Here is an 11,823-nt window from a genome sequence, read left to right on the forward strand (position 1 = left end):
TATGCAGTCATCCACAGTGTGGAGCCTCCCTTAAAGCATACACTGAGACGGAACAGATGGCAACCCCTACCAGGAGACAGCACCGCAAAGACACAGCACACTCAATTGGTCAGTACATACAGCTATAATTAGAGCTAGATTCAATAAACTGCTTGGATGTGATTCAGAGGAGCATCATGTTGCACAACAATTTACTGCTCAGAATGGGGATCATTATTGTACATAACCTGGTCCACTGCACAATATAAATGCCCGTCTCAACAATTCAGTCTAGTATTGGTTCTTAAAACTTATTTCTTATTACAGGTGGAAAAAAAATCCAATGCAGTGAGGTAATTTCACTTTTTGGCAATGTATTTGAAAGCCTTGAAACACACTGATTTGCTTTGGAAACAAATGGCAGTATCTCACCTCAGTGGCCGTGTTTCAATTAAAATAAGATATTAAGACTCAATACTACAGTTAAGTTGGACATTGTTTGTGGTGTGGTGTTTGACATGACTTTCAATGGAAGTGCTCAGAATAGGGGGGGCATATTGGGGACAATACAGTGCTTTTGGTAACAAGTCAAACAACAGCAGAAAGCAGGCTGCTGCTTTTTAAGTGATAGGTTGCTCAGAGTATGCTTAAACAAAACATCTTTGTGTCTGTGTCTCTCCGTATCTGTCTCTGTTTCTTTTTCTTTCTTACTCTCTCTCTCTCTCTCTCTCTCTCTCACACACACACACACACACACACACACACACACACACACAAAGAAACAAGCACACACGTTTACATCTATTCGTGACAAGGTGTCAGCAGGAGCAGGTGGAGGGCACTCTGCCACATGCTGAACCGTCCGTCTGTCGCTGCCTCTCTCCACACCACGCCAGGTACACAACAGACCAGTACAACAAGACCGCATTCACTGTGAGAAACAAGGACTTTTACAACAGTCTTCAGACTACAAATACAATTCCTAGACTTGTGGTTAGATGGTCAGATGAATTGCCACCAGGGTATGAAACAAACTTTCTGTGGCTGGTGGATGCTGAATTTCACTAGGCAATTTCATATCTTGTTTGCCAAAGTAGACAAAGCAGCAATAGAACTGACATCCTTGCTAGCCTCAGTCAAAACCTATCAGCATTCGGCCGGTGGATAGTGTTAATTTCAAGCCCTGATTGCTATTGGCATTCTATGAAAATGAGTTAAAATAATTCTCCTCAAATACAGACGAGCATTACCAGCCAAATGCAGAATAATTGGCTTGTTCTGGTTGGAAGTGACAAATAAGTATTTAAAAATGACTCAGAATGGTAAACTATTATAAATCTTTAATAAAATACAAAAAGAACATGTGTGAATGGAAACTGTACAATAATTTAAGAAATATTATTCATTTTCCTGATTTCAATATTTCATTATTCACGTTGAGTGGAAAAAAAAATGCTACATTTGCGGAAAGAGAGTAAATTGTTTCTATAGAAATAAATAGCAAAAGGTTCAACCAAAACATAGAAATAGAACAATGCAATATGTATAAAGAATCTGCAGTATAAATCCTTGTACAATATTTACACTTGGGTATGATGTTCATCAATACCTTAACTTTATCTCATGCAATAAAAATGCATTCATAACACTTGTCTTCTTGCAAAATAGGCTATCTGTTGGGGAAGGCTCAAATTAGAGCGTGGAATACAAAATATTATTCAAATCCAACAGTATTGAGAGGACAAACAAAAGCTTAGTATTATAAATTAAACAAATATTTGAAATGGTAATTAGAGTACAGGACCTGTGCCACCTTGTAGGCAGTGTGTCAGACAACATGATAGGAGTAATATCTATTATCCATCTTCAACATGACGTATGAACACCTACTGCTCACCTGCTTCGTTTCAAGTCATCTTCATTTTTGAATGGAACACCAGGATTTTACATTGCTTTTACCTTCAATATACTTAGAACATTTTCAAGCCATACAACAAAAGCATTCACCTCACAATGGTGTCAACAAAATACATTTTAACATTTGTCCAAACCTCTGGACGATAACAGTGCATGACCAGTTTGTATACTCACATAAGACTCCATCATCCCTTGTGCAAAAAAAAAAAACAGTCCACCAAAACAAGTGCTTCAGGCTTTGGTAACAGACACTGCAGCAGGGTAAAGCTACATAGGAGTCTTAATGTGGAATAATTATGGGTTACATGTCAACTCTCTGGCTGGAGACTGGAGAATGCTTAATTGAGCAAACTGTGGCTGGGGGTTTCAGGAACATGTCTGATTACATCATAGATGGTGGTGTGCATGTCCTGGACTGACTCTAGGCGAGCAAGAGATCTGCATGACGCCTGCAAGACAATATCACACGAAAAATGAAAACCACACCCAAACTATTTGACAGGACAAAAGCAATGTTGCTGCTGAATTTATGAAAAATGTAGCCTGGTAAGACCATCCTGATCACGTGACCTCACATTCTGTTTCGCTCCACGGATCAGTCTGGACTTCCAGCCGCCCACATCGATTTCAGTGGGCGGGAGTACTTGCCTTGACAGACAAACTCCTTCAGCCAATCAGCGAATCCAAATTCAAATCCAGTCGGAAGAACGGCGAAAACGTCTTTTCCGCCGAGAAACTCCGCTAGTGCATACTCTTGTTCTTGTTTAATTGTTGTTATTGAGTCTATTTCTGCAATAACTGCACTTATGGCTGTGTTTACTCTACTAACGTTAATGTTACCGCTCGTTGCTTCGGGAGATGCCATTACTGTTTTGCCAGCGGCGGCCTGTATTTCACGTCATCAACTACGACACAGTCCCTGATTGGCCCGGTTACATTGTGATTTCAAGAAATCGATGTGGGCGGCTGGAAGTCCAGACTGATCCGTGGAGCGAAACAGAATGTAAGGTCACGTGATCAGGATGGTCTTACCAGGCTATGAAAAATGTGCATGGGACGTGAAAAATACCTGTGTGGATTCCATTTTCCCAGGTATGGAGACAAACTCGTAGATACCAAAGTCTTCTGTTGCATCCTCATGACCTGCTGATACAAAGGTTTTTACATTAACTATCATGTACTACAACCAAGTTACTCTTAACACTCAGGTTAGCACATTAGTATCTATTCTCTGTAAAACTCTACAGCAACATGATGCATGTAATGAGGCCAAAACCAAGACCTTCTTTTCAGTTGGTATCAATGAGACATCCTTGTTTGCTTCCTGCTTTAGGTTCCTCCTATCCAAAGCCTATTTGATTAGGAATTACTTTCGGTTTCAGGAGAACCAAAGCCCTATTCAGCCCTATTCAGCCAGCAAGTATTGCCTTAACACAATGATGCCTCACAAAATATGCTGTAGTCAAATTAAAACACACAAACAGACTAACACACAGCATAGAGATACTCTGTCGTGAGGGGTATTGGAAAAGTCAATGACGACAGACTGGAGTGTATTCATGGTATGAGCAGCACCGGTAAACAGGTTAGTTACCTGAACGATGTGGTCTTTTCTGTTCTGTTAGCGGTCTGCAGAAGAGAGGCACATAAAGCAATTAATTAAACCGTTTGTGTACTTAAAGTATCACAATTTATGTCTGTATTCATTGCATGGTCAGGTCTCAGTTGATATCTTACCTATTGTAGATGCTCATGAGCACTGTTGATAACAGAGAGAGAAAGATAGAGATTATTGTTCCCTGATATAAACATGTTGAAATTGCTAAATACTTTATGCATTTCAGTGTGACTTACTCAAAAACTAGCTTTTGCTCTGGTTACCTTCAGTTTGACTAACATTTGCAAGTGATTTACATTTCTGATTAACTTCAACATCTAAGGCTGTAGTGGAGTCAGCCGTTAGTGTTATCCTAGGGCAATTATGATCTCTGTCACAGCCATGATAGCCTCAAACAAAGGACATGTTAAACAAGCTTCACAACTCACAGTGGCCTAGATTGGGCCATCTGATCTGCGGCTTGGCAAACCATCCCTCAAACACTGCTATGAAAGCACTAACCTCTCTTAGGATGGCAGGTTCTCCTGAGGAAGACCAGCAGCATACAGCCGATGATGAACAAAGAGCAGACGGTGATGGCTGCCAGCGGCGATAAAGAGTTGCCCTCCTGAGTGTGCTTCTCTTTGCCTGCAAACGCAGAGAGCAGAGAAACTGATATTTACACTCACACATATTTTTAAGGTTAGCCACTGGAGGAGCCTTGGGAGGATTTGGGTGGAGTTCAAAAGCAATTTTGATGTCAAGGGATTTTATTTTTATTTTCATTTTTCAACAGTGTATGAACAAAGTTCCCCAAAGTAAAAAATAAATAAAATAAAAGCAAATAAAAATACATTTTTAAAAAGTGGTGGCAGAGACATATCACATAAAAGAATAGAGACATAACATTATAGACTTGTTTTTGTGTCATAGCTTAATGCCGTCTTGACTTTTGTTGACTTCTCTGTCTTCCAAATATTGGATTGATAGTATTTTACATTACAGCCAGTATCAACAGTAACCATCAATGTGCCTTTCTCAATATCACCAAGACAACATATCAATGTCCCATTCGGCACACAGAAACTCCACATGCTATAAAACTTAGTCAACAAATAGAACAGCTGTCATCCACTGTTTACTTTCCCATAGAGCCACTGGACTTTAACACAGACCACAGGCACTGGTACCTAGCAACTGAGCGAAAATGCAAGTTTGATATTAGCCGTGTTTATCTCATGTTGTATCCATAAGCTGATCCCACTTCTCGTCCTAGAGTTTGAATTCCCAAGCGAACCTGTGTATCCCAAACAGTAAGGTGTATCCTCCACCCTGTGGTGCACAGACCGGCCCACCCACACTATTCTCACCTATCCATCTATCCAACTGTTCCCCAGCTGGCCAGTATTAATCACTGTCAAACTATCTCTCTCATACCTCATCAACCTCTTCTGCTTTTGGCATTACAATATGTTTACCTCATATAGGATTCCCAAAATCTACCCACGCTCTCCTCCCTCTCGCTATGCTCCACCCTCCACCCACCTGTCCCCAAGCTGGCCACCACCAGGGTGAACTGGGCCTCATCCTGCTTCTGGGTGACGTTGTTGAAGGCCCGGCACAGGTAGTCCTCGGCCTGGGCCAGGCGGTAGGAGCGCACCTCCAGCCGCGGGCCCTCGGTGATGACCTGGGTGGCGTTGCGGCTCTTGGAGATCCAGACGTAGCTGTTGGGCGGGTTGGAATCCGCCTGGCAGTCGAAGAAGACCAGCTCTCCGGGGTTGATGGTGAACACCTCTCCTGTCCGCAGGCCCTGGCCCGAGTTCACCGCCAGGTTGTAGGGACCATCTGCAGAGGCCAGCAGTGGGTTAGGGTAACCATCATGACTGATATGGTGATGTACCATACAGAATGGTGACTTTCCTATGAATTCTCTCATTATGACGCATAACGGAGGCATTCATTTTCTCTGGTGGCAAATCACAATGTGTGACTTTATTTATTATGAAATGAAAAGAAAGAATATTATTTTTTCAGTACAAAAGTACAATGCATGCACACAATAGAACTAACTCAAACCACTAATTAGCCAAATGGTAATAATATTTTTAAAATATTTTGTTTTGGTAACGATTCCTGTTTTTATCATTATTCTAGCAACAATCATTTGATCACCTCTGTCTCCCTACTGCATTTCAAAAGCAGGTGGTTAAATAAGGCCTCTGGGTTTTTACTCTCAATCTGTTAGGAGAGACTTTATCAAACAATGCAGCTCTTATGAAATGTGCTGTTCCTAAATGTTCATGAGGCTTGTCAGTCCCCTGGGTGGCATCATGCAGTTCATATATGTAGGTTACATGTTTCAGATAGGAGATATGAGAATAGGAAGATGAAAAAGTGAAAAAAGATTATTGTCAGTCACATGTTCACATTAATAAAGATTCCCACCAGCATGTAAGTTAAAAGGTTGAGGTGGTGAGTTGTCAGCTGAAGATGTTATTCTCACTGTTTGCAGTGGCTGGTTGCTCGCTTGCCAGCCAGATACCACTGAATGCTGAGAGAATAATGATCTGCATAAACAAACAGAAATGACTGACATTGCTCCAAATGTACTAATGATCCAGTTAGCAGTGCCAAGTTACTCACACACCCAATGTTTGAATGCTTTGAGTCAAGAGATAGTAATGAAAAAAGTTATGATGTCTAACCAGGAAGTTGTAAACTATACAGACATATCCTAATGTACTACAAACTTTATGCCCCACAATTTGACAACGTGTGATTTATGAATGTTATGAATCATTACAGTGAATTAATGGCAAGATTAACTGTATGCACTGGGTGCAACCTGAAACTTAAAAAAACAGGCTAGTTTATCAACCTATCATGGCGGTCTAGCTACAGCCTTAACCGTAGAACAGAGGAACTCTGTCAGATATGCCTGCTCCCATGCAAATACTATCCCACCAGCCACGTGTTTTCAGTGTGTGTCTCATCTCACATGGATTTACATATAGCCAGGAGTCCAAGAGGATGAGTGCAAGAGGAGAAATTACAAAAAGAGAAAATACAAAGATTGAAGTTGACATTTTACCCAAGCTCTGGGAATTCAATGAATTTTTCAGATGTATCTGATGTATCACATGATTGATACAGGAGTTTTTTGACAAATGAGATGTTACAAAAACATATACAATAGCTAAATTTAGTTTGAAGAAAAAAACAAAATTTCAATGGGGCTGAACTTGACAAGCTGTACTATTGATGCTATGTACTGTAGCTGGTGCAATTACATTGTCACTCCTAACAAACCTCATTGCAGGACCAAGATCTGCAGTTTCGGTGTGATTAGTTGGTGATACCTGAGTTTGAATGGCACTGCACATTGCACCTGGCCAAAAAGCGGGAAACACTCCAGATTCCAAATAAACTGCTCCAAACTTGGTATGAACACGCCCTAAGTCCACATATTTTATATAGTTCTCGTAATTCAGCGAACTCCCTATCCCATCCTGTAAATGGGAGGAAGAGAAAAGAAGAAGAGGAAGGCGGAGGAGGTGAAGAGGAAGACAGAACAAGATAAGTGGACTCACAGTAGACAGTGAGGTCCATGGCCCTGCTGTGTTGGCCCTGGCTGACCGGGTTGCTGGCCACACAGCGGTACGCTCCCATGTCCTCTTTCTTGACCGGACTGATGAACAATGTAGCGTTGTCTTTGGAGAAGCTGTATCTGTCACAGGGCGCCAGTCGCACGTTGTTCCTCAGCCACTGGAACCCAACTCTGGTTCCTCTCTCAACAGAACAAGTCCAGGTGACGTTCCCTTTGTCCTCGACAACTGTGTATGACGGGCTCTTCTCAATGACCGGAGTGGACACAGGGACTGAGGGAAAAGAAATACATGGTGGTGACTTGAGGGTTGTGTATAATATGTCATCACATGTGACAGGGCACATGCTGTCGTCAGGAAGCAACAGATCTGATAGAAGTGGATAGGTAGGGCATCTAACACAGGATCACCATGATGAAATTACCCTAATCTTGCATATACATGTCTAATGGCATCAGGTTCATCCACTCACCATCCACTGTAACGTGCACCATCCTCCCCTCCTTGATAACAACACCTGTCTTGTTATGAAACTCTATGTTGAGGTCCAGGTGGTAATCCCCCTCATCGCTCTGGTTTAATTTCTGGATTAGCAAAGACACATTGGGTTCTCTGAAGAGGAGGTGCTTGCGGTACATCATGTCGGTGATAGCGGCCTCTTTGGTAAAAGTCACCAGTGTGGTCCTGGTGCCGCTCGGCCTGGTGTGAGACCAAGTCCCCTGCATCTCGGCCTCGTCCAGCTGGAAGTGAGTCTCCACGCTGAGGAGGAGGGACTGCCCTTCAACGCCATGGTGGACCAATGAAGGGATGTGGATGAACTCGGAGTGGACTTCTGATGTGGAGGGAGAGAGAGAGGGGGAGAGAGAGAGAGAGAGAGAGAGTTAATGCATAATCTCAGTAGGGGAACTTGTTGGATCTCCCAGGTAACAAATGAGGCTTGGTACACATTGCTCCTGATTAACAGCTTGTTTCGCAAAGTGGGTATATTCCTTTAGGACCAGATTCATTAGATCATATTAGGGGTAAACACTCAAGGTGCTGGGCGTTCAGACAGTGTCATTCAGTTCATTAAGTGTGTGTTGCTTTCCTAAGTGTCCAATGTTTCTCACTAAGGTTTGAAAGGATACAGGTTTTTGAAGGCTGATACCAAGACCAATGTTTGTAGATTGATGTCACTGATATTCTGTGCTGATATTCAATCTGATAAATTTTCCTGTCAAAAAATGACAAGTATTCAGTGTTTCCCCAGGAATTTAATTCTTGGCAGGGTGGAAAAGCCTCTTCATAAAATGTCATTGCAGGGTTTGCAGACTGTTTCCATGGAGCTGTGATCAGGGAGGAACCTCCATCGTATTGGAGGTGGACAACATTGATGATCTAGCCCTAGGACACCTCTTGACCTAAATTGAAGAACTACTAAGACTTAGGTGCTATCAGCCATCTGTGCATACAATAACAACCATAAATTATCAATGCTGCGTAATGGCAGTATTAATACAAATAGGTGGGGTGGAGGGTGGGGGTACTCTGGTCTATTTTCGCTGTGTGATCTTGTAATCTATATCCTATTCCTTAAATTGTCCAGGTCCTGAAGCTGGACTGAGTTAATATTGACTGAGCTCCCTACAGTGTGTCATTGTTGTCAGACAAGGACAAGGCACGTCTTTTTCATCCCAACTGGTCGCAAAACAAACACTTGGGCTGTCTGAAGTAACTAGATAACTGTCGATGTATTGTGCCTAGCTCTCTGTTCAAGCGCTGGCGGGCTGCCAGGACAGTTTGTGCGCTGATAACTGGTTGAAAGCGGACAACTTGGAATAGAGACACAAAGAATGGGAGGAGCTATCATTGTAGCTTTGGTGATTTCAGTTGAAGTGTTAATCTGATCATGTAGAGATGCTGTAAATTCATATGTATTCATGGTTTCAATCATCTTTTTTCTCAGTGTTCTAATTGTTGTAATTATCCAACATGTTATGTTTTATACCCTCTATTTACTCAATTTTTATTCTTTGTTCTTGCCAGCCGCAACTACCCAGTTTCCCCACGGGAATCATAATAATTCATCTGATTAACTCTGATGCCATACGAAGTGTCATTTGGCAGCCATTTTTAACAACTTTAATGGTATTCCATTTTGAGACAATGGAGGTGTCATTTTCCAGGTATTTTTGACAGCCTGAGGTCAGAGAGGGAGGTGGGTGAGTCGGGGTGGAGGGGGGAATCTGTTTGGTTGGCAGGTCGAGTTAAGCAGCAGCAGGTGAGTAGGCACTGCTGCTGTGAAACAAAGTCACTCATTCCTTTCACTTTTTATGCACAGCAATCTCTTTTAACTTCCCCTTTCTCTTATTCTGTATTCCCTTGTCTCATTTGCATGTCTGACTGTGCATCTTCTCTTCCTCTGTTTCAGCATTACATAAACAGATGCTCTGGAGGTGGAAAATACTAATGAAGGATCATACATTTATTATCTTTTTTTGGATAGCGTTATGATGCTTTTGTGAAATCACAGGGTTTCTCAAGACATTTCCAAATATCACCTCATGTCACCTCATGCACTTCAAACTCACTGTGCTGAATAAAATAAGAGTTAAGTCTACTGTGTCCTCCTTAAGTCATTTCAAGGCATTTTCATCCATTTTCACTTGAAGTTTCTTTTCTTGCCCCCGTAAGCTTATTTCCTCTCACTTTTTTCTCACACCATCTCTCACATCTCTCTCTACTTCCAATCTCTTTTACTCCACTAGATCCCCCCTCTTCCTCTCTTCCCTCCACCCTGACCAGTCCTCATTTCGTCCCTGGGGACTTCCAGCCGGTGTCAGCCAGGTCCCTGGTGACTACTGCCCATGTTGTTCATCACAATAGATTTACTGTGCGTCTGCTGTTATGTCCTAAATAATACATGCTGCGCCGGCACCCCCCACCCCGACACGTTCCACTCTGACAGGCCTGCAGGCCAGTTTCAGTGTGTGTGTGTGTGTGTGTGTGTGTTGTCAGAAGTGTGCCTGTGTTTACGCCAGCTGAGATCCGGTGAATAGGCAGAATGAGGAGGAGTGTGCCGAGCCCGCTCCGCCGCTGTTGTCCCTAAACAACACAGGGATTGTTGTGGTGATAAGGAACTGGGGAGATTACTGTGACAATGGGCTTTGAGGTGAGAGGATGTCTACATTAGCACACACACACACACACACACACACACACACACTAGTTAACAAGTGCATGCACACATTCAAACAAGATAACTAGCCTACATATATAGACCCACAAGCACCTGCCTCTTATCACCCTCACACACAACCAAGTTGTTTGGATGTTAAATAAAGTCAAGCAGTGCATGTCCACAGGCTGCTGGCCACCACCTTCTGTCCCCGCTCCCCTTTAAGATAAGACAGATACTGTCCTTCCAGGAAGGTTGATGATACAAACATCAAAGTAGTAGCGAGTCCTTGTTTGAGGGACTTGTCTGTTAGGTTGATCTGGTCATGTGAGGGACGTTGGTACAAGTCTGTTATCTCTGAGTCAGTGTGCTGTGGTTTGTATTCTTTCCACTGTCTCCTTCCCTATGTCCAATACTTTCAACCGACAATATTAGAAATGCTAATTCTGTAAAGTCACACTGTGATGACTATGGTAGGGAAGTGCAGCATACCAAAAATCAAATCAAATAAGACCCTACAAGGATTCTATAATAACTCAACCTTAACAAACACTATAAAAAACAAATTACAATTAAAAGCTGCGGAGAGGGTAAGGAGACACTGTCATTAATTCTAATGTATGGAAATGGCAACTTTATTTTTCCATGACGTTTCCACTGACAGACTGACAGACTAACACTTTCGGCCAAAAGGTACCATAAGCATATCAAGTTCAACTTGTTAAAGAATAAAGATACAAATATTGTCTTTGGAAATTTTAATTGAACTATCTACCATCACTGTTGCCATATGCCAGCATTCAACCAAGACCCTTCACAAATGCCAACAAGGGTAAAAAAAAATTTGAATTTCACAACAACTTCACAGTTTAATCTCTACCTCTCTGACCCTTGAAAGTATTGTGAAACAAAGGATTTCACAAGTTTTGAGTGAACATTTTATTCCTGCGCACCACAAAAAAAAACTTCCTCAATCAACCTCCAACTTCCCGCTGCCAACCGACCGACCCAACACAGCAACCGCTGTGACTGCTGCACCAACACCACCCAACTGACAACCCAAGCACAACATCCCACCACCACGCCTCAATCCTCACCTGTTAGAATGAACAGTGCAGTCCAGACGTAGAGCGCTGTTCCTCCCAAGGCCTCCATGACATCTTATCCTCTGGGGATCTGCAGCACTTCTGACAGGCAGGCAGGGAGCGAGGGATGTAGGAGGAGAGGAGTGGAAGAGAAGGAGGAGGGGAGAGAAGTGAGACTGGTTGCGGTGACAACATTTGCCAGGGAAATAAGAGGAGCTAGCTTTAGCCTACATGCAGCCACCCAGCACCCAGGCCCCTCCCATGTGACACCAGGAGGAAGAGGTCCACCTGGCAGAGGGACAGTACAGTATGGTCCACACACACACACACACACACACACACATACACACACACACTCTGTTGCCCTAAGGCTGAGGGTCACACTGAGACAGAGAGAAACTGAGCCACATAAGGATATTTGAGAGCAGATGACTGTGTCTATACATTATAACACAGCAGCTGCCTTCTTCAGTCCCTTAGGCT

At 42.7% G+C, this 11,823-nt stretch overlaps 1 protein-coding gene across 1 annotated transcript; it reads right to left on the reverse strand.

Moving 5' to 3' along the window:
- Positions 1-1,348: 1,348 nt before the first annotated feature.
- On the reverse strand, positions 1,349-11,505 carry hepacam2 (HEPACAM family member 2). The gene is made up of 9 exons (XM_071902059.2): positions 11,353-11,505; positions 7,571-7,930; positions 7,084-7,371; positions 5,039-5,338; positions 4,016-4,141; positions 3,634-3,655; positions 3,491-3,525; positions 2,966-3,039; positions 1,349-2,345 (listed from the first exon to the last, which is right to left on the reverse strand). The coding sequence occupies exons 1-9, from the start codon at positions 11,408-11,410 to the stop codon at positions 2,235-2,237; spliced, it is 1,374 nt and encodes a 457-aa protein (XP_071758160.1). The 5' UTR covers positions 11,411-11,505; the 3' UTR covers positions 1,349-2,234.
- Between the last annotated feature and the right edge of the window lie 318 nt (positions 11,506-11,823).

The sequence above is a fragment of the Centroberyx gerrardi genome, chromosome 19 (genome assembly GCF_048128805.1).
Source record: "Centroberyx gerrardi isolate f3 chromosome 19, fCenGer3.hap1.cur.20231027, whole genome shotgun sequence".
NCBI lineage: Eukaryota > Metazoa > Chordata > Actinopteri > Beryciformes > Berycidae > Centroberyx > Centroberyx gerrardi.